We start from the raw sequence: 24,209 nt of genomic DNA, 5'->3' as shown, positions 1-24,209 counted from the left end.
ACCACACACAGTCGGAATATCCGACAAAATGGTCCGATAGGACACATTCCGTCGGAATCTCCGACCGTGTGTACAAGGGGTAGATTTGAGATGAGTGGAAGCTCTGCTGATTTTATCATCCAATCATGTGCAAGCTAAAATGCTGTTTTTTATTTTCCTTGCATGTCCTCCTGGGATCTACAGCGACTGCACTTCCAAGTGCACTTTCAGTGCAAAGTACGTTTTTCTTTAGAAAATAACCCCCCATGGTGTAGTAATTCAGAAATCACTTAACTACCTGTAATGCTCTTTAGCACATCATTCCCACAATCCTAGTATTTTGTTCCTGCAGGGTTTTTATACAATAGTTTATTTCATTGTATTTATACTGTATGTTTTATAACTATTTTCTTTTGGATGTCAAAAGCTAATAAAAATAAAGAAATTGAATAGTGAGGCCACCAATACTACATGGAAGATTACTCACCCACACATTGGTTCCACTGATAATGTTGGAGATATCCTTGTGGGCAGCTACATCTATACCCGCCAATAATGTTCTGGCATCCATGCTGACAGCGATGGCTTCCTTCACACTCATCCACATCTAGCAAGAAAAAAAAAATGATATCAGATTTTAATATGTTTGTACTTAGAGACAGGGGAATCCCATCCACATTTATAGACGTAGATACATAGTACACTCTGAATAATATTACATGGTATGCACATCAAGCACTATTCTACTCTGCCTGTATTGAATGTTGGAGCTCTCCTTTAAAAGACTGAATCCTCACAATTGCCTTTAAAGCCCGTGTCTAGAGAAAGTAAAAATCCCCCGTTGTAGTGGGGCTGCCCCCACCCTGCAAGGGTCTGGGGGACAGACAAAAGCAATTTTACCTACCCGATCCAGGGCTGTCTTGATTATTGATTGGACCCTGGGCAAACATTTTCTTGGCCCTCCCCCCTCCCCCCTCACAATTTAGTTCTCCACTTGCTCTGAGACATACAAAAAAATAGTAGTTTACTGAATCAAATCAGGCAGCACTTGCGATTGGTTGCCAGAGGTTAGTGTATCATTACAGCTCACTGAGTGGCTGCTATAGGTTACAGAACACATTATGGCTCACTGATTATTTACTAGAGTTTAAAGCACATGACTTCTGCTTGTTTATTGGTTGCTACAGGGTACTGTACATCAATACTGCTCATTGATCAGTTGCTAGAGCTTACTAGACATCCTTACCACTCACTAATTGGTTGCTAGAGGTTACTGCACATTATTACTGTTCACTGATTGGTTTCTAGAGGTTATTGCATATCCTTACTGCTCAACGATTGACTGCAAAAGGTTAGTGCACATCTTTACTGCTCACTGATTGGTTGCTAAAGGTTACAGCACATCATCTCCTTACTGCCTGCACACCATGGACTGCGGAGGTGAGGTGGGCCCATCAATAGACAGAAAAATCCTAGGAATCCTAGGACTACTGGAATCAGTGGCAATGCTGGGGGTGGGAGTGGGATCAGTGACAATGCTGGGGATTGATGGGATCCATGGCAGTGGTGGGGAAGGGGAGTGGAATTAGTTAGGCGGCACTACACTGTGGTAAATTCTGAATCATGTAGAGGATTCTAAACTGACCACCAATTTAATGGGGAATTTGCAATAACCACCAATGTGAGGGGGATTTTCACTGACCACCAATGTGAGGGGGAATTTGCACTAACCGCCATGTAACAGGGGATTTTACGCCACTCACCAATATAAAGGGATTTAAAGGGAAATGTACACCGATTACCAATGTAATCAAGAATTTACACTGACAACCAATGTAATGGGGGATTTTACATCAACAACCAAACATGGAGGATTTCTACACTGGCAACCAATGTAAGGGGGGATTTACACTCACCACTAATTTAAAGGGGGCTTCTACATGGACCACCAATGTAAGTAAGGATTCAAAACTGACCATAAAGTTTGTATTTTTACCGATTACAAATATAAGGAGGAGTTTCTACACTGACCACTAATATAAGGGGGACCTTAACACTGGCCACTAGTATGAATGAAAGGATTCTACACCAAGCCCCAATGTAATGAGAAAATTTACATTGACCACCAATGTGAGTGAGACATTTAGACTACGTTCACATTTGTGTGTGTCGGAACGCATGCAAAATCTCTTTCCTGACACCACAAAAATGTGCTGCCCTTTAGCAGATACACAGCAGTTCCAACAATTGTTAATGACACCCTCACACATCTGCTGAGATGTGCGTATTCACATGCACCAAAATCCACGGTGCTGCGACACCATGCTATTTTGAAAAAGGGTTCCACTTCCGATTTGCTTACCTTTGCACAACAGGCTAATGTTAGGCTTAATCACAACAGTTGTAGGCAAGACATGCAAGCATGCCCCTTTACCTCCCCAGTGGGCAGCATTCAGCAGAAGTGATGGTGGATATAACCTCAGGGGAGCATGATATACATATGATTGCCACCTCTATTTACATATCAATGCAGCTGGTCCGCAACTATTTACATATTAATGCTGCTGCTATTTACATAACAATGCAGGTTATTTACATGTAAACACAGGGTCTGCAGGTGAGTAATCTGTACACACTGCAATAGGGCAGAGCTGGACAGCATTGATAGCAGCACATCACACCGATATATCGGGACACAGCACAGGACTAAAATTTCAAGGGACAAGGGAATTTAAAATGGGATAGTTGGCAAGTATTAGGCAGCTGCTAAGGGCCCCACAACAATGATGGGGCCCGGGGCAACTGCAACTTTTGCCCTGCCTTAAGGACGACCCTGAACCGTTCCTTTACTTCTATGGCAGTCGACACTGTCCTCTGCACTTTGATGACATCAGAGAACCTGTGACCGGCAGAACTGCAGGAAGTGGGAAAGGGGTAAGAAAAACTGCATTTAACCCTGGCACTGCAAGGACAACCCCACTGCAATGCAGGATTTTTACTCCCCCAGAAATTCATCTTTAACCACTTGCCGACCAGCTAATGTCATTATACTGCGGCAGGTTAGCACGGTTTCTGTGAACCATCATAGCTATATGTCAGTCCCTTTAAGCGAGATAGCAGGCGCCCATGCGCCTGCTGCACAGCGGGGGTGCCAATTCTCGTGACCGTGGTCGCGATGACCACTGGCCATGAGCGATCGCAGGCATGAGAGGCAGAACATTTGTGTGTAAACACACACATTCCAGTTCTGTGAGGAGAGGAGAGAGAGATGGTGAGTTCCTATGAGCTAGGAAACACGATCTCTCATCTCCTATAGTCAGTCCCACCCCCCACAGTTAGAGCACACACATAGGGAACACAGTTAACCCCTTGATCGCCCCTAGTGTTAACCCCTTCCCTGCCAGTGACATTTATACAGTAATCATTTTTATAGCACTGATTGCTGTATAATTGTCAATCGACCCAAAAATATGTAAAAAGTGTCCAATGTGTCCGCCATTATGTTTCAATCGTGATAAAAATTGCAGATCACCGCCATTACTAGTAAAAAAAATAATAATAAAAATGCCATAAATCTATCTATCCCCTATTTTGTAGATGCTATAACTTTTGCGCAAACCAATCAATATATGCTTTTTATTACCAAAAATATGTAGAAGAATACATATCGGCCTAAACAGAGGAAAACATTCGCTTTAAAAAAAAAAAAATAGGGGCTATTTATTACAGCAAAAAGCACAAAATATTGTGTTTTTTTCAAAATTGTTGCTTTTTTTGTTTATAGCGCAAAAAATAAAAACCGCAGAGGTGATCAAATACCACCAAAAGAAAGCTTGTCAGTTAAAGCGACGCAGTGCCGAATCACAAAAAATGGCTTGGTCATTGAGCAGCCAATTCTTCCGGGGGTTCCGAAGCTAAGGCACATTTTATTTCATCTGTGGCAATGCTGTGGCAACTCTTATGGCTAATCATCATGCCTTACCCTCTGCAGCTATCATTCTTGATATATCAGACACTAAATCTCAGTCCTGAGACCTTGCTATGGTTGTATTTGAGACACTTTAATTGACTTGCAGCGATTTTGCCACTCTCAATGCTACTACAGCTCAGAGTCTAATGACATTGTTTTTTGCTAATGTCCTGCAAACCTCTTCCACGTCTCATCATATTACCAGCTTGAGTTTGTTCAGAAATCCCTGCACCAAGGCTACATCTTTTAAATATAGGATGCAGGATATTTCATGGTGCTTTCATAATTATGAAGGGCAGGGCTTCAATACATGTACTGGACTTTTCCTTTTTCTTGCCTAATGGCTAGACTTCTACTTTAATTAGATTACATTTCAAGCCATATGTTTTCCGTTTTGAAATTAGAATATAAATTTGCTGTTCAAATTGCTCATCTTTTATTAATTATACTTTAAAGGTCTCAATGCTTTAGACAATATTCCTTCATAGGTAGTTTCAGTTGAAGATACTCCAGTATTTACCAGTCACTACGTTATAACCAAGAAAAGACTTCCTGCATAGATGTTTCCGTTGGCTAAGCTTTTAATATGAACAAGCTCCTGTTCCAGTTAGAAAGTTACAAATGTTGCTGCAATGCCCTGTGCAAGACCTCAGAAAAAGGCAGCCCCCCCACCCCCCCGGCACAGCACCGGCAAGATTATACCGACACGGCAATGTTTTTCTAGCTCAACTACAAGACACTTTGGAGCCAGGAAAGAACTGGGATTTCTGTTTAATACTAAGCACAGAATTAAAGAAATAACAGAAAAATGCAAAAGACAAAAACTTATTTGTGTTTTCCTAGGCTGTGTTAAGTTATCAACAACACGGTAACAAAAAATATAATAATATAAAGTGGCACATGCATATAGCATGTATAGTAATACAAAGCTATGCCAGAAAGTAGAATATAAAACTCATAAAAAGGCATTTCTGTTCCATAATAAATGTAATACCTTCACATGCTGCTCCACTCTGATCGAGGGAAAAGCCACGCTGGCAATCACACACATAGCTGCCCGGAGTATTCTGGCAAACGCCTTTAGCACCACACAGGTTCACTTCCTGAGAGCATTCGTTGTTATCTAGATGGAATCAGATGGGAGAATATAACACATGACTGAGAATGTTGGCAACCATGTTGGTTTATTTAAAGTAGAATCAACTTTATTTTTCCTATTTTACATACAAAATGATACCATAATGCTAGTCTATAAATAAGTCCCATAGGAGCCTGACCATGGTGCTCTATCAGATGAGCTGAGCTAAAATGAGGCTGTTGGGTAGTTCAGGACACGCAGGTGGCTTTAAGCTTGGTTCACACTGTCGTGAATTGGATGCAGCTTTCTTCCGCATCCAATTTGCATGTCAGGAGATTGTGACCGGTTCCTTATGGAGGCGGTTCACACATCTCCGCAGCGGCTCCGGTGCGAATTTTCCTGTGCATCTTTTGGTCCGTTTCAGGTCCGAATTCAGGCCAAAATTCGGTGAGTGGAGACCCACCGTGCTCCTGCTGTGAGCCGCTCCATGCTCTAGTGTGAACCCAGCCTTAATAATGACTTGGAATCTCTCAGGAACATTTGTATCTATTACCTAACATAAACAAAATATACAACATGATCTACAAAAAAGTGCTAAAGGACCATTGTTCACACTGGACTATCACTTTACTTGTTTCAAACCTGGTTGTGATTCCCTGTAAGTGTTGTAATTACATAGCTCCCAACTGTCCCTGATTTCAAGGGACTGTCCCTGATTTGGAGAAATGTCCCTCTTTCCTCATTTGTCCCTAATTTTGGTCTGATCCATATAGCTGTATATAAAATGCACTTTTTATCTTTCAAAAAGTGTTTCCCAGTGCTAAACCTTTCTTCCAAATTCTAAATTGCTGCATTTGTACATTTTAAAAGCCAATATAAAGGAATATTAGTGGTAAAAAAAAGCCCTTGTGGATTTAATTAACCTTTTTCTTGGGTTAACTCTCCTTTAAGGAGGTGTGGCAGGGGGCGTGTCCCATGCCTACATACGTTTGCTGGTAGGTGTCCCTCATTCTCATCTCAAAATGTTGGGAGGTATGTAATTATGTATGATGGAAAGTAAGCACTGCATTTTCTGAAAACTGGGTATAGTTTTCTGTATGTGTCCTTATTCTGTAGGCATGGATGATACACAGCACTACTTTTCTTGTTCTGAAACTGGGTGCAATTTTCTGCATGTATCCTTATTCAGTAAGTACAGATGAAGAACTGTAGAACTTCTCTTGTTCTGTAAACTGGGTGTCATTTTTGGATGTGTCCTTATTCTGTATGAAGGGATGGTACACAGTCCCACTTCACTTGTTCTGAAACTGGGTGCAATTCTCTGCATGTTTCTTTATTTAGTATGTACAGGTGATGCAAAGTACTACATCTCCTGGTCTGAAAGTTGGGTGTAATTCTCTGAATGTGTGTTTATTCTGTATGTATGGATAATGTACTGTCCTACTTAGTTTGCTCTGCAAGCTGTGTGTAAATTTCTATGTGTCCTTATTCTGTATGAAGGGATGTAGCACGGTCCCACTTCTCTTGTTCTGAAAGCTGGGTAGGTATCATTCTATGTCTTTAGGCCTTATTCACGTGAGTGTACTGATCCATACATCCATGTGAAGGGCTGTCTTCAGCCACCCGAGATGCACAAATACAGGTACAGAGGCATGCAAAGCAGCCTGTTGACAAGTAGCTGGCTGCATGGACCTCCAAGCACATCCTGGAGTGTACATTCATGTGGCTTTGATGCATAGATAAAGACACAGACAGACAGATACACAGTCCCTCTTCTCTTGTTCTGAAAGTTGCATATCATTTTCTGTGTCCTTAAAGGTATACGTTTGGATTTGACTCCAGAGTCAATCCACCGCTAAGTTCAGCCTAGTCCCCATCTTGCAGCTGCATGTACACAAAAAGGTGTAAGAATGCTTGTAAAATCATTGATCTATTATGGCCACATGGCTTAATATGGTCATTGTCATGAGCATTTCCCCCATTTATATATGTGTGGCCACGTGGCTGGGAGTCTCCCCTGCTGATTGTTCCGACACTAACATCTGCTCTGTAGGTTTCGACCAGACTTAAACTCATCACTAGTCCTTAAGCCTGGTACACACTATTAGTTTTCTCTTTGTTTAACCCCGTGGGCTGAACGAAAAAAAACTGTCAGCTCCAGTCAGAGCCGCTGTACTAACCATGCGAGATTAGTTCAGCAATCTCCCCCGCTGAGCTATTGTGTTCTGACAGGGGGACACCCCCCACCAGATCACACCGATCAGAGCTCTCTGATTGGGAGTCAGTCGGATGCTGGTTTTTGAACTGCCGGCTTCTGACAGACAGACCGACATACACATGGGCCTGAATGTCGGCAATATATTTTTTTGAACCGCCTGTGGTCTCCCGACATTCTGCCTGTGTGTACAGGGCTTTAGGCTGCTTTCACACTGGGGCGGGAGAGGCGTCAGCGGTAAAGCGCCGCTATTTTTAGCGTCGTTTTAGCGGCGGTCTGCGGGCGCTAGCGGGGTGGTTTTAACCCCCGCTAGCGGCGCTTTGCCGGCGTTATTGCCGCGGTGTCCCATTGATTTCAATGGGTAGGAGCGGTTTAGGAGCGGTGAATACACCGCTCCTTCACCGCTCCAAAGATGCGGCTAGCAGGACTTTTTTCACCGTCCTGCCAGCGCATCGCTCCAGTGTGAAAGCCCTCCGGCTTTCACACTGGAGTTAAAGGGGCCGGTTTTTTTCAGGCGCTACACAGGCGCTATTTTTAGCGATGTAACGCCTGAATACCGCCCCAGTGTGAAAGGGGCCGTAGTCTGTATGTATAGATGACGCACAGTACTACTTCCCTTGTTCTGAAATCTGGGTGTATTTCTCTGTATATTTTCTTATTCTGTATATATCATCACTGCATTGAGGCACCATTCACCTTCTACATCCTGGTTATATTGTATCCACATTTGAGTCTTGATTTAAATGGTAATTTGCTTCATTCTAGTGTTATTATTTCTATAACTAATAACAGTTCCTTATTGGGGAGTTTTGGTTTTCCTAATGAATGTGCACTATATGGTTCTAATTTTATAGCAATGAATATATGCCCAGTTGCTTGTTCTAAATATGCAAAACATTAAGTATGACATTAGGCTTTTCTGTCATACTTGATACTGGAATGAATAACTTGGAACCCACTTTCTGACATTCCTTATTATGTGTAGATTTATTAAAATTAAAAATATTCTAGAATTAGTTTTTAAAGCTCCTCAATAATTACAAATTGGAACTCCTAAGGTTTGACCTCATATTATATGGTTTTGGTAAATCTGAAGGAAAAAAATCAGCAGAAAATCTGATAGTGTGTATGGGGTTTAACCCTACCTGGCTGAACACTTAACCAACCACCAAAAAACACTTAACCTCCCCCCCCTCACAATATTGAACACGCAAAGTGAGCCCTTAGAGCTAAACCCCTCAGCTCCAACCCCCCACCTCAAAGCAAGCCCTATACACATTAAAGCTGAATTCCTGGTACGATCCTTATTGCGTACTTACATTGGTCCATATCTGAGATGCTGCTGGGGAAGCCAACAATCACTCTAGTAGTCAGCACTTTTATAGTGATATCTGTGATCTTCCAGGTCCTGTGCAAGTTACTTCCCCTCTACACACTAACCACGTGTTGCTTCACATTCCCCATGTTGGTCATGTGATGTCGACGATCCTCCCTTTCAGCAGGTGCAACATGAGAAATGCTTGAGCATGGTCATGTGACTGCCACCAAAGGAATAAGTAGCAGGGATCCCATTAGGAACCCTATTTCTAAATTCTCTTTACCTTATATAATTAAACCTATGTGCCGCGCTGTGCTCTGCAAACAAAATCCCTTCCTGTGAACCTGTGCAATATATTTTATCCAGTGCTTGATATTAATCAAAAAAGTGAACAATACATTATAATAATATACACGCTGAAAGTGTTAACGTGCAAACAATGTATACAATGCATATATAAATACACTTATATATAGTCATCAATCAATATCCTTAAGGAATTTTCAGTTGAGTTGGATCCTTGTGATGGTGCTTCAAATTTATCAAAAGTGCCAACATACTTGTGCTCCCCCTATGTGATTATCCTCACGTGAGAGCAGTGTGTAACCACACAATTAAGTTTGGTCTGATAACGCAATTGAACCACCCCTGGGATCTGTGATGTATTGACTCTGCAGGATCCTGAGCTGTTCCATGGTATTATCCATGATACATATATATGAAAGATAAGTTGCATAGTGCTTTATCGTTTTATAACCAAATTTATTAAAACATTAAGGGTGCTTGTAGCACATCACTCTGTATCAAACAGAACTATATACATTTCCCCCCGGGGAAGACACATCATCCCTGTGTCGACACGAGCGGTGGAGGGGACAGGACAGTGTAGGAAGCAGCTGCATTCCGTCCCGTGTGAAAGGGGCCTAAAGGAACCTATCCCATTATTCACAAGCTTTAGGCCCCTTTCACACAGGACGGATCAGTAATGATCCGCCCCGTGATGATCCGCTTGCTTAGCGGGGATGGCTCCGTTGTCCCCGCTGAGATGGCGGCGCACAGGGTGGTCTCTGCACACTGTGCAGGGACCTTCCTGTCAGCTCTCCGCTCTCCTCTATGGGGGATCGGATGAGCACGGACCGTGTTCATCCGATCCGCTCTGCAGATGGATAGAAAAATAGGATTTTACTCCGTCTGCAGAATCGGACAGTAGCGGTGGCGGACGATAGCGGGTGTCTGCAGTTGTTTATCCGCAGACACCCGCTATCCCATAGGAATGCATGCACCCGCAAACGGATGGATGAAATACGGACATAATTTCCGCATGTGTGAAAGGGGCCTTAAACAGTGGTAAGCATTAGAAGTGAAAGATGAGAGGATATTTTAAAAGGCTCCCTATTATTTACTAGCAAGTACTATCTACAAGGGTACCATCTATGCTGCTCTAAAATCAAAACCACAGTAATACATGATATTGTTGTACTTACCAATGCAGGCAGTATGATGCTGTGTAAATCCAGGAGGACATTTACATGTAAATCCTCCCATTGTGTTCACACAAATAAACTGACAATTATGTTGCTTGGTTGCACATTCATCAAGATCTATAAAGATGAGCACATACATGGTATTTGCACTGTGATCAGAAATAAAACCTGAATGCAGTCTCATTGTGGTATTCTCTAGTACAGATAAAATGAATATTCCCACGCTACCTTAATCTAAACACTGCAAAACACTAGTTGCAGCAAACACCGGATTGGTTAATCCATACCAAAAATAAAATATATAGTTCTAGTGAATATCAAAATCACTAAAAAATATAAAGTGTTAGCCCTTGTACACACGGTCGGAAATTCAGACGGAAAATGTCCGATCGGACCGTGCAGTCGGATAATTGGAGCGTGTGGGCTCCATCGGACTTTTTCCGTCGGAATGTCCAACCAACAAAGTTTGAGAGCTGGATATAAAATTTTTCCGACAACATGATCTGATCAGACTTTGATCGTTTGCAGAGAATTCCGATTGGACAAAGTGCCACGCATGCTCAGATCAAATTACGATACCAAAGCTATTGGCTACTAGCCTGAACGTAGTCCCGTCGTAACGAACGAACGTCATCACATTCTGAACGATCGGATATTCAGTCAACTTTGTCCAACCGTGTATATGCAACACCAGTTTCGGAAAAAATCAGACGGATTTTGTGGTCCGAATTTGCAACCATTTGTACAGGGGCTTATATATTCACGATAGACAGCAAATGTGCAAAAGTTCATAGTACACAGTATAAAGTGCTAAGTGTTCAAAAACGAATAATTTCCAATATAATTCACAATGTACAAATTATTCCAAAATTATAGCATCCAGATAAATAATAAATCCAAAGTGCTAGTGCTAGTGCTGACAGGGTACAAGAATAAAGTCCAAAAGTGCACATAAATCTTCAAACAGATATGTAAGGTGCAATGAATAAAGTGCTGTGCTCCAAGTGACACTGTGCAAATATAATCTTATGTGAATAAGTGATAATAGTCCTCTTCAGGTAACGCTGGTGGGGGGACCCAGATAGTGAAGTATGTAAAAACTGGGTGTTTTGTTAAGGTGGAGCCAATAAAAATACTCACATTAAAAATATCTATAAACGAAAAACAAAATGAGCAGCGAGCCTGTGGCCTGACGTCACTTCCCGTTCCCGTCTATTCCAACGCGTATCGTCACGATCACATGACTTCCTCAGGAAGAATTGTGGTGCTTATGATGATACGTGTCGTATTGGCTGCATACTTCACTATCTGGGTCCCCCCGCCCCCCGCTTTCTTTCTTCATGTTATTTATGCACCTATTTGAAGGATTTCCATCGTCACTAACTAAAACAGAGAAGATATAGCACTACAATTGAGGATCATCCACCAGGTCACCAAGTCTTACCAGGATATCAAGTTGCATTTGATGCCCCCTCATTATACATAAGGAACGCTAGGGGTGATCTAATGCAGGATCCCAGATTTGTTCATCACCACCAATCATTATTACACTGTTACCTTACAGCAGTAAATTAAGGAACCCTTGTACACTGAGGTGTCTGTACACCGAAGAGGACTATTATCACTTGTTCACATAAGATTATATTTGAACAGAGTGTCACTTGGATCACAGCACTTTATTCAATGCACCTTACGTATACAAACAATACAGATTTTAACATTTAACCAACACATGTCAGAAAAAGGCTTAAGCATGAAGGGGTTAAATACAATCATAAAATGCCCTGTCTCAAAAATAATCAATTTTTTGGGGGGTACAGTGTCACTTGGAGTGAACAAACTATAACAATACTGAAAAAATGGCCTGGCAATGAATGGGTATTACAGGCTGGTACTCAAGTGGTTAATAATGTCAACAGTATCACAAAGGCGCCATGTAATCTGGCAAAAAACACGTCACAGTATTACTGTTATGCTGTACATATAACACTCCTCTGTTCTGCCTGCACAGTACCAGGTCCCATTACCTTTACAGCTTCTTCCATCTTCCTGCAAAACATATCCACGTGGACAGGAACACTGGAAACTTCCTTCAGTATTCTTACAAATGAAATTGCAAGGTTTGGGGGACTGACCACATTCATCAAGATCTGGAATGATAATGGCACATCAGACCCTTCTTTTTACATATGCACATCAGATCAAAGCACAGTGCAGGATTCCAGTCATACTTTCCTATGCCTTTATCACAGTAAACAAACCTATCCAGTCTTAAATTAGCATAATTATTGAAATATTTGAAAATATAAATGAAATATTTATGATTTCCACCGTATTAAACGTAACTTTAGGTGGCCATACACAGTTAGATTTTTGTTTGAGCTTTAATACAAAAAAACATTCCTCAGAACATTCTTTCTTACCATCATTGAGTCAACTAATTCAGTTTGAAAGCCCTTAAAATTTCATCCAGACCCGCTATTTGAATGGAATCCCAGGTTTATAGCCCATTAGTCGACAGCTCACATAGATATACTGCGGCAGATTGGCTCTCCTGCACAAACTGATGTACCTGTACGTCGGTCCGTGCAAGAAGGGTAGCGGGCGCACGTGCCGTGGGCCCCGCCAGTGTTCCGCGATTGTGGTGAGGAGAGGCAGAATGCCGAACTGCCTATGTAAACAAGGTGATTCCCCATTCTGCCAGATCACATGACAGAGGTCTACTGTTCCCAGTGATCAGAACAGTGATCTCTGTCGTGTCCCAGTGAGCCCACCCACTACAGTTAGAACACGCTGAGGGAACACACTTAGCCCTTGATCGACCCCTAGTGTTAACCCCTTCCCTGCCAGTGTAAACTTTACATTGATCAGTGCATTTTTATAGTACCAATCAATGAAATAATGTCACTGGTCCCCAAAAGTGTCATTTAGGGGCAGATTTGTCCGCTGCAATGCCACAGTCCCACTAAAAATCACAGATCACCGCCATCACCAGTAAAAACAAAAAATAAAAGTCCCTAAATCTATCCTGCAGTTTGTAGACGTGATAACTTTTGCGCAAACCAATCATCATACACCTATTGCGATTTTTAACAAAAATATGTAGCAGAATATATATTGGCCTAAACTGATGACTAAATTTGTTTTTCTATAACTTTTTTGGATATCTATTATAGCAGAAAGTAAAAAAAATTGTTGGGCTTTTTTTGTTTATAGCGCAAAAAATAAAAAACGCAGAGGTGATCAAATACCACACGCTGCACGACTGTGCAATTGTCAGTAAAAGCGATGCAGTGCCGCATTGCAAAAAATGGCCTGGTCATTAAGGGGGCAATCCTTCCGGGGCTTAAGTGGTTAAACAGGTTTCATTATAATATGCATGATCTTCCCTGAATGAAAACACATTCACAGCTTGCGAAACATTTTCCATCGTGCTCCTTGGAAACTTTTTGTTACTACATGACAGAGAGTTGAAGAATACCAGCTGATGTTAACCCCTGATCATCTGGATGTCTTGGTGGCATCATGCTTATATCTTTCATAATATATCAACAATGGCAATTATTTTTTATGATTGATTTTGCAAATTTCTACGATTTTATTATCATTGACAGTTGTTTTTAATTCCTTCAAGTGCGCAGCAAATAAATGAACTTTACTTGGCTAAAGGTCTGCAAGTTTTTATGCTGGTCCCATAGAGCGCTGCTTTTTGTTTTATAGGTTAGGGTTCTCCAAACTTTCTAAACAAGGGGCCAGTTTACTGTCCTTCAGGATTTAGAGGGGGCTGGACTGTGGCCAGTGAGAGTAAAAAATGTCCTGGGGTCAGCGGGCGTAAACAATGCCACATCTTTAGTGGGAATAGTGTCCCATCATGATGACAGTGGGAGAAATAATGTCTCATTGTTGGTGCCAGTGGCAGGAATAGTGCCTCATTGCTGGTGTCAGTGGCAAGAATCACACCCCCTATTGTTGGTGTCAGTAGGAGGAATAGTGTACCAAGGGAAGGATAAAGGCAAGCAAAGGGCTGTAGTTTGGAGACCACAGTGCTAGGTGGTCATGGATCATGTAAAGTTTGGTAGTCGCTGCCCTATTGTCTCCCTTCACACTCTGGGAATCAGTGTAAGGCCCTTTTCACATAAAGGGTCCAATCAAGTTTGCCAGAAAAACTTTGTCAAGCGGACCTGATTAGATGGTGCATTCACCCCTATGGAGCGATAGGTGTAAATGATCTTGTGTCTGTTTACACCCAAAAAAAGTGAAGGAGATCCGTCCTCCGCCTAGGCAGATGAGATCAGAGGGCAGTCGGTTTCCGTTTACTTCCAGCCGCTCATAGAGCAGAGGTGGTTATGCCCGTGCCCTCTCTACATAAACTGGAGCTGACACAGGTGGCTCATTCGCCCACTTTGCTCTGATCAGCAGGAGATCGGCAGACAGATCCCCTATTGATCTCGAGAGTCCTCCCCATCTGAGAGAGGCCTTACTCACAAACACAAGCTGGAGATAGAGTAAATACAGATAAATAATAAGGCTAATATGAATCTTTCATAGGAAAAAACTGCACAACTATACTTATTTAATACTGAATATTTGGATTCTTTCAATAACTTATCCATTAATAGTTATATCTATATCTTCAACAGAAATACAATCATGGAATGTGAACTATAACTTATAACTGCAACTTACCTATACAGGAAGTGCCAGTCACATCAGGCATATAACCTAGATTGCATTCACATTTGTATGTTCCCCTTTCATTGACACATTGTCCATTGCGACAAATTCCATGTAGAACATGACATTCATCAATATCTAGATATAAAAAAGAAAATGAGATATATAATATAAACATAAGAAATAATATAATAAAGTGGGATGATATGCTGTATAATGTGCCCAAAGCCCCATCACTGCCTAGATTTATCACTTGCAGTAAAGTAGAACTAAAGGCAAAATAGTTTTTTTTTCCATTTTGGATAAAGTAAGGAGGGGTGATAACCCCTGTCATCTGGGAGATGCAAAACTAAAGAGAGAATTCTCTTCACTTCCTATCCCATAGCCAAAACAATAAGTGAGAAGAAATCCCTTCAAACTGAGGGATATCCTGGTATCCTCATATCCTGGTTGTTACCAGTGGCAGCAGATTTAGTGTCCCCATTGGAAGATTTTCCCTCTATTCCTGTTTTGGTGATAACAGTAAACAGGACAACTGGGGAGGGCAAATCTCCACAGACAGGAATAAAAATCTAATATTAAAAAAACCTAAAAATAAAGTCAGGTGTTCTAATCCCTATCCACCCTAAATAAAAACGAAAAAAAGTTCTGCTTTTAGTTAGGCTGGGTCAAGCGATCTCCCCTGCTGAGCTATTGTACTCTGACAGGGCGTCTGCCCCCCTGTCAGAATACACTGATCATCGCTCCCAGCCATTGGCTGCGAGCACAGATTGGCTGCTGGTTTTTCAGAAGATGGGCTTCTGTCGGCCAGACAGCTGTACACACTGTCCATACGTTGGGCGGTTCCTGTTGAACCTGCCGATATTCGGATCATGTGTACCCAGTTGTATACTTTAAATATAGCATTTCGTAATGAACAGTTCATCCTGCTATAGGTTACCCTAATTCTATAGCAATCTGTATAACTCTAGGCTTCAAGGTGGGGGGCACTGGGGGAGCTCCACAGAGTTCTAAACGATTGTTGTGAGATTTAATATGTCTGTCTCTACTTATAACTCATATAAGCTAATAAAGGGTCTGGAGGATATTAGTTATGAGGAAAGGTTGTGAGCACTGAACTTATTCTCTCTGGAGAAGAGAACGCTTGAGAGGGGATATGATTTCAATATATAAATCCCGTACTGGTGACCCCACAATAGGGATACAACTTTTTTGCGGAAGGGAGTTTAACAAGACCCGTGGCCACTCATTAAAATTAGAAGAAAAGAGGTTTAACCTTAAACTACGTAGAGGGTTCTTTACTGTAAGAGCGGCAAGGATGTGGAATTCCCTTCCACAGGTGGTGGTCTCAGCAGGGAGCTTCGATAGTTTCTAAAAACTATTAGATAAGCACCTGAACCACAGTAACATACAGGGATATACAATGTAATACTGACATATAATCACACACATAGGTTGGACTTGATAGACTTGTATCTTTTTTCAACCTCACTTACTATGTAACTATGTAATAACTCATTTTTAGTTGTCAGAATTAGTGGATTCTTCTTATTTAGCGGCATATTAAAATTTCCACTTCACTTTTCTATTTGCTGTTTTTTGCTATTGGTTGAACGTGATGGTCTTTTTTTTAACCTGACTATCTATGTAAGTTGATCTTCAACACTATAATTTAGTTGCCTGCTCAGCTTGTATTAAAGTGGAACTTTACCCATAACAATTTGATAAAAAAGTGGAGATAGTTACATAGTTAGTAAGGTTGAATAAAGACACCAGTCCATCCAGAGTGAGTTTGGGTCAAATTCTCCCCATCCCTATACATTGTGTCTCATTAAGATGCTCATCTATTATATTATTATTTATTTAAGGTACCCATATAGCACCGTCAATTTACACAGCACTCTGCACATGCATCGCACACTTACATCCCTCCCTATTCCAAGATCCTCAACTCTCATTCATATACTAGGGCCAATTTTGGACAGAAGCCAATTAACCTACCCGCATGTCTTTGGGGTGTGGGAGGAAACTTGAGTACCCGGAGGAAACCCACGCAGGCACAGGGAAAACATGCAAACTCCAGGCAGGTAGTGTCGTGGTTGGGATATGAACCAGCGACCCTTCTTACTGCTAGGTGAGAGTGCTAACCACTACACCACTGTGCCACCCAACATAATGTCATTTAGCAAGAAACATGTATTCCACATGAATAATTATGCTTCTAAAATTAGTGCATGCTGTAAATTGCCTCCAGCTTTGTTCCTTCATGCCAGGGGCTGCCTTATTGCTGAAGCCCAGAACCCTTGAGCAACAGTCAATCTTTAGGCTGTCAGCAAATTGTCCGCTACAAATTCGGCACAGAGCCTAAAAATATAGAACAACTGAGCATGTGCAGAGCAGGGTGAGACAGTGTATTACTGGATTTTATACAGTATAGGTATACACTTATTTTTAATGTTTTGTATACCCGCAAAAGGGGCCATCATGAAGAGATCCACTTTCAGGTGTTGGCCTTTAATATATAAATATATGTAATAGCTATATAATGCATTGACAAGCTATTATAGCATATAAAAGCACCATCACGGTAAACTGGTGAAGCACCTCCTTTTACAAATAAAATAATTCATGAATCTGAATACATACCTTCTCCTCCAGTTGTATATCCCTTGCCATATGGACAAAGCTTTTTAAACTGAACTGTTCCAGAGAAGGGGCAGATCTCACAGGTAATACCCCATCCCCTGCCACCATTACAGCAACATTCAGACTTGGTAACGGAATTCTGGTTTGACGATCCAAGCTGGCACATTGTATGTAATACATCGGTGAAGCAATATCCGAGTCGGTTGTCTGCAACAAATACAATAATAGATTTGTTGGTCCTGTGGTTTCCATTGCTCATATTGTTATATGCATGCTACTGTATGTGGTTTACATTATAGTAAGTATTATTATGTTTAGCAGTACATTACATGGGCGATCTAACCTTGCAAGGCGACACACAATTGTATCTTTGCAAAAGCAGATAACAGGGCAAATATTGTATGCCAACTGTATGTTCTCTTTTATTCTTACCAGTATGAAATGTTTTAGATGATTTTGATTTTTCTCTGTGTGTGGTTATCTCTCTCACTTGTAAAAAGTTCTCCATACTCACCAATACATTCTGTCTCTGTAATGCTGGCATTGAATCCGTCTTTGCACTCACACTTGTAACTGCCCACGGTGTTCAGACATTTTCCATTTTCACATAGCCCAGGCTTAAGGCACTCATTCAAATCTTATGAAACAAAAACAATCATGTTAAACATGGCTTACGCATGATGGCATTATTAAAGCTGAACTTCGAGAATAAAATAATTAATTTAAATATATTCCTTAATAGCCAAAAAGCATATAAATCTACTTTATGGGCACCAAACATCTTTGCAAATCCAGTCATTAACTTGTAAAAGCAGCAGTGACACCAGCATTGTGTTTCACATAGCCTGTGTATAGAGTAGAGCTGTGGGAGGGACCCAGCAGCTCCTCCCACTACAGACTGCCTGCTGAGAACCACAGGGGGGTGGATACAAGACCAGCTGCCCTTCACACGGAGAGAGATCAGCAGTGAGCAGTCTTTATCACAGCAAGCTCCTGCACAGAGGTAGTTTCACACTAAATTATTGCACAGATCTGGAGAAAATACACAAAGCACACAGAGATTTAAGAGTACACATGACTCTCGTATTTAGACCATATTTGCTCATCCCGGAGTTCAGTTGTAACTTATACAAGCAAATCACATAAAAAAAAAATATATGAATTGCGTGTTGTGAGAGATAAATCCAGAATTATCTATCTGGTTCACTCTAGTCTAATTTTTCAGCTTCAACCCCCACAATGGAAAAAAAGATTAATCCGCACGGAAACTGACCAGCATACAGAAATTCCTGCATATAGGAATCTTCTATTACCATCTGGGCTTCCCTCATGAACACAGGAACCAAATTTAAGGTTTCAATGGGTGAAAAACAATTTTTACTAATTGTACTCTAGTCATAAAAAATCAAAAATGTTCGAAGCACACCTACAGTGCCTTGAAAAAGTATTCATACCCCCTTGAAATTTTCCACATTTTGTCATGTTACAACCAAAAACTTAAATTTATTTTATTAGGATTTTATGTCATAGATCAACACAAAGTGGCACATAATTGTGAAGTGGAAGGAAAATAATAAATCGTTTTCAGAATGTTTTACAAATAAATATCTGAAAAGTGTGGCGTGCATTTGTATTCAGCCCTTCTGAGAATCACCTTTCACTGCAATTACAGCTGCAAGTCTTTTTGGGGATGTCTCTACCAGTTTTTTACACATAGGGTGTGAAATTTTTGCCCATTCTTTTTTGCAAAATAGCTCAAGCTCTGTCAGATTGGATGGAGAATGTCTGTGAACAGCAATTTTCAAGTCTTGCTACAGATTCTCAATTGGATTTAGGTCTGGACCTTTACTGGGCCATTCTAATACATGAATATGCTTTGAACTAAACCATTCCATTGTAGCTCTGGCTGTATGTTTAGGGTTCTTGTCCTGCTGGAAGGTGAACTTCTGCCCCAGTCTCAAGTCTTTTGTAGACTCTAAGGCTGGATTCACACCTATGCATTTTTTGTGCTTTTCGCATTTTGCAGATTTGCACTACAGTCCATTTATCATGGTTTCCTATGGAACACGTTCTGTAGTGCAAAACTGCAAAATGCAAAAAGCACTAAAATGCATAGGTGTGAATCCAGCATAAGACTACAGTCCACTTAACATGGTTTCCTTTGGAACACGTCGTGTAGTGCAAATCTGCAAAATGCAAAAAGCGCTAAAAATGCATAGGTGTGAATCCAGCCTAAAGCCCCATACACACTATCAGTTTTTCTGCTGAGTTTTTCCTTCAGGTTTACCAAAACCATGTAGTGCAAGGGCCTGCTTGATTGCATAGAAATTGAAACTCCTAAGGTTTGACCTCATATTATATGGTTTTGGGAAATCTAAAGGAAAAACTCAGCAGAAAAACTGATAGTGTGTATTGGGTGTAACAGGTTTACTGCTAAGATTTCCCTGTATTTGGCTCCATCCATTTTCCCATCAACTCTGACCAGCTTCCCTGTCCCTGCTGAAGAAAAGCAACCCCACACTAGGATGCTGCCACCACCATGTTTCACTGTGGGGATGGTGTGTACAGGATGATGTGTAGTGTTAGTTTTTGCCACACTTAGAGTTTTGCTTTTAGGCCAAAAAGTTAAATTGGTCTCATCTAAACAGAGCACCTTCTTCTACATTTTTGCTGTGTCCCCTACGTGGCTTCTTGCAAATTGCAAACAGGACTTCTTATGGCTATTTTTCCACAAAGGTTTTCTTCTTGCCACTCTTCTATAAAGACCAGATTTGTGGAGTGCATGACTAATAGTTGTCCTGTGGACAGATTCTCCCACCTGAGCTGTGGATCTCTGCAGCTCTTCCAGAGTTACCATGGGCTTCTTGACTGCTTCTCTAAATAATACTCTCCTTGCCTGGCCTGTCAGTTTAGGTGGACGGCCATGTCTTGGTAGGTTTGCAGTTGTGCCATACTCTCCATTTTCGGATGATGGATTGAATTTTACTCCATGAGATGTTCAAAGCTTGGGATATTGGGGTTGATTTACTAAAGGCAAATACACTTTTCATTACAAATGTACTGCAAGTGCACTTGGAAGTGCAGTAGCTGTAAATCTGAGGGGAAGATCTGAAATGAGGGGAAGACCTGCTGATTTTATCATCCAATCATGTACAAGCAAAAATGCTGTTTTTTTTTTCCTTGCATGTCCCCCTCAGATCTACAATGACTGCACTTCCAAGTGCACTTCCAAAGTGTATTTGTCTTTAGTAAATAAACCCCATTGTTTTAAAACCTAACCCTGCTTTAAACTTCTCCACAACTTTATCCTTGACGTGTCTGGTGTGTTCCTTGTCCCTCATGATGCTTTTTCTTCACTATGGTTCTCTAACTAAGAGACCTATGAGGGCTTCACAGAACAGCTGTATTTATACTGAGATTAAATTACACACAAGTGGGCTCTATTTACTAATTAGATGACTTCTGAAGGTAATTAGTTCTACTAGATTTTAGTTAGCGGTATCAGAGTAAAGGGGGCTGAATACAAATGAACATCACACTTTTCACATATTTATTTGTAAAAAAAAATGATAACCATTTATCAATTTCCTTCCACTTCACAATTATGTACCACTTTGTGTTGGTCTACATAAAATCCCAATAAAATCCATTTACATTTTTGGTTGTAACATGAAAAAATTTAGCAAATCTCAAGGGGTATGAATATTTTTTCAAGGCACTGTATGTTCATGAATCTGACAAGGAACGTGATGTTTATGTCCTGCAATGGCCTACTATATGACAAACAATGGTATCATGCAGATACCCACTATTTTCTCAAAACAGAGGTTGGCATTTACTAAAATTTACTAAAATTGGAGAGTGCAAAATCTGGTGCAGGTCAGGTTTTATTGTCAAAGCTTATTTGAACAAGCTGAAGTTAGAAGCTGATTGGCTAACATGCACAGCTGCACCAGATTTTGCATTCTTCAGTGTTAGTAAATCAACCCCAAAATCTGAATTAGTCATGTACCCTCTAATTAGCTGGTGAGTCACTAAATGTAAATGCTCCTACCCGGGCACACATATGTTAAAGTATAAAAGTGTGCTTTTATGCACAGTTTACAGATACATATGGTTTGCAAACTGAACGTCATTCTTTTGTACCTATACAGCCTTCACCATCCGGTCTACGTTGGAACCCTGGTCCACATATACACATGTATGTTCCGATGAGATTCTTGCACATCATTTGTTTAGAGTCGCAGTCATGAAGACCGTCTTCACACTCGTCCTGATCTGTAAAATGAAGAGTGATGTTGTTGGTAATAAAACTTATTTAATTTATTATTACTAATCTACTAATCTAGTACATGTGAAATATCTTGGTTTATAGCTGCCTATGAAGATGACCTTGTTGAATGATTTGTACATAGCACTCACCTTTGCACATTCTCTTGTCTTCCCGGAGCACATAGCCAGCTGGGCACTTGCATTCATATGAACCATAGGTGTTAATGCATCGGAAAGCGCACAACAGAGGGTTCTGAGCACATTCATTAACATCTATTAAAAGAAGGATACATTAATGCAGATAAAAGAAAAGAAGACTAATTAAAAAAAAAAAGTAAAAAAAAAAACATTTAATCCACTCGTTGGCAATTTGCAGTATCCCAGCTGTGCTTGCAGTATATTTGTATATGCCTTATTAAATGGACACATTTTGTTTTAATTTTCAGCCCAACACCAGGCAGAACTTTTTACGTTTGGGATAGACCTGGCATAAGTAAAACCTTCTGTCAAGCTTTCCTTGCTGTCAGTGATCCCATTGAGGGGATTCCCTCACACTTCCTGATCCTCTGACAGCAGGACAAGAAATGACAGAAGCAGTTACTACTGGGACTGGAAGACACAGACAGTGATAATATTCTGATAGGTGTACCACAGCCCTTCCTCCTTTTACAGTTTTTTTTCAGTCTGTGTCCCCATAGATAGATTTCTTATCACTTCCTTTCCTGACAGAGAGGGGAAATATGCCCAATGGGGACACACAAATATAATGAAATAAAAAACTGGCTAGATCTAATTCCTCCTCACTCTGTCCAAAACTAAAAAATGAATTTTTTTTTGCTTTAAAATAACTAACATATTATACTTACCTGCTCTGTGCAATTGTTTTGCACAGAGCAGCACTGATCCTCCTCTTCTTGGGGCCCCGCCAACGCTCCTGGCTCTTCCCCACGGCTGAGTGCCCCCATAGCAATCTGCTTGGTATGGGGGCACTCGTGCATGCTCACTCCAGAGCCCCACGCTGTGTGTCTATGTACACAGCCCTGCCCCCTCCTCCCCTCCAGTGCTCCCGGCTCTTCCCCCCTGCCGAGTGCCACTTGCAATGGCTCCCACTGCTATCTCTGAGCCAATGAGGAGGGAGAGAACAGACAGAGCATCTGCTCTCTCGCACATGGTTGGATCAAGATAGGGCTCCGGTAAGTATAAGGGGATGATTGGGGGAGGGGGGGGACTACATGCAGAAGCAAAACCTTCTGCCTTTACAACCAAATGACCCATATACTATGTGGAATTTGGATTACAGAATATACACTTAAAATGGGAGTAAATGCCTCTCTTTGACTTGTACTCATAGCCTTATTATAGGCTTACCTATTGGGTACTGTAAATACCTCCTAAACTTGCACTGTTTAGGAGATATTTCCCGTATATGGAGCCAATGCGATTTGAAGGAATGGCCGCCAGGGCTGTTCCTTTGGATTCCTGTGCCAGAAACGGTGGCTCTCCCGTGCATGCACAGGAGTGACCTCATCACGGCTCTGGCCAGTCCACTGACCTGGAAGGAAGACGGGTGAAGATGAAAGTGGCCTCCAGTGGTGACAGCGCAACGCTAAAATGCTTTGTTTTCCGGTAAGTTTCACATAATTTGCTAGTATGCGGTGCATACTAGCACATTATGCCATTACCTTTCAGGTAAAAATAAATAAATAAAATCACCTAGCGGTTTACCACTGCTTTATTGGATTACCTTCACAGGACATCATTGGTCCAGGCTCAAAACCTTCTTCACATGTGCACTCAAATCCACCAATCACATTCTTGCAAGTTCCATTCCCACATGGGTTTTGAATAGAACACTCATCAACATCTGAAACAAAAAGTATGTAAAATCAGTTTTTGTCATGGGAAAAATGTCAATATTCTGTTCATATTTTACCTAGACCAGCAAAATTTGCTTATTCAATGAACAGCTAATTCAGAGAGTTGTGTTTTATTCAAGGTGTTAGTTATGTGGATTACAATGTGTTTTCCAATATTTTAGTGCAAGCATTGTTTAGTTAGCCTTCAGAAACATGGGGAGCAACACTATAACACCACGGGTGTACCAGAGTCACACAGCCATCCCTGATGAACCATGATCTGTGTTTCTACATAAGCTTAGTGAACATGGAGAATGTTAGTACATGCTTGGCTGTAGCATGACAATTAAGGCTGGGTATAGACAGTTTTTTTTTTTTTTTCATTCAGCCAGTGGGATGAAAGAAAAAAAAATGGATTTCTCCATCCACAGAAGAGAAGTGGATAGAGTAGTTCTTCTCACTGGGACATTGCATTCTGACAGTGGGGCTCTCCACTATCACAATATACTAATCAGGGCCTGCAGATGGTTTCCTGCAGCTGCTGATTGATGGAAGTTTTCTATTGCGTTCAATCGAAGTCGAATGAATGATTGGCTTCTGTCAAACACGGGGGGCCATACACAGATTGAAATTCAACCGGTCTCTGCTGAACTGGCCTAATTTCCACCCGTCTGTACCCAGCCTAGGACAACATGTTGGCTCTAGCAATATGGCAAA

The 24,209-nt window shown here is 41.1% G+C and overlaps 1 protein-coding gene across 1 annotated transcript in view; it reads right to left on the bottom strand.

Annotated features, from left to right (window-relative positions):
• Window positions 1–24,209, bottom strand: part of FBN1 (fibrillin 1) — a 353,319-nt gene that overhangs the window by 7,815 nt on the left and 321,295 nt on the right. Inside the window, exons 53-62 of the mRNA XM_077471569.1 lie at window positions 23,381–23,500; window positions 21,787–21,909; window positions 21,511–21,642; window positions 17,879–18,001; window positions 17,365–17,571; window positions 14,731–14,856; window positions 12,072–12,194; window positions 10,045–10,161; window positions 4,944–5,072; window positions 467–586 (exon numbers count right to left, since the gene is read on the bottom strand). Of these exons, the coding sequence (XP_077327695.1) occupies window positions 467–586; window positions 4,944–5,072; window positions 10,045–10,161; window positions 12,072–12,194; window positions 14,731–14,856; window positions 17,365–17,571; window positions 17,879–18,001; window positions 21,511–21,642; window positions 21,787–21,909; window positions 23,381–23,500 (1,320 nt within the window). The remainder of the gene's footprint in view (window positions 1–466; window positions 587–4,943; window positions 5,073–10,044; window positions 10,162–12,071; window positions 12,195–14,730; window positions 14,857–17,364; window positions 17,572–17,878; window positions 18,002–21,510; window positions 21,643–21,786; window positions 21,910–23,380; window positions 23,501–24,209) is intronic.

Source organism: Lithobates pipiens, unplaced genomic scaffold, assembly GCF_037356315.1.
Source record: "Lithobates pipiens isolate NorthernLeopardFrog02 unplaced genomic scaffold, aLitPip1_a1.2 Scaffold_8, whole genome shotgun sequence".
NCBI lineage: Eukaryota > Metazoa > Chordata > Amphibia > Anura > Ranidae > Lithobates > Lithobates pipiens.
This window is presented reverse-complemented; position numbering and strand designations above follow the sequence as displayed.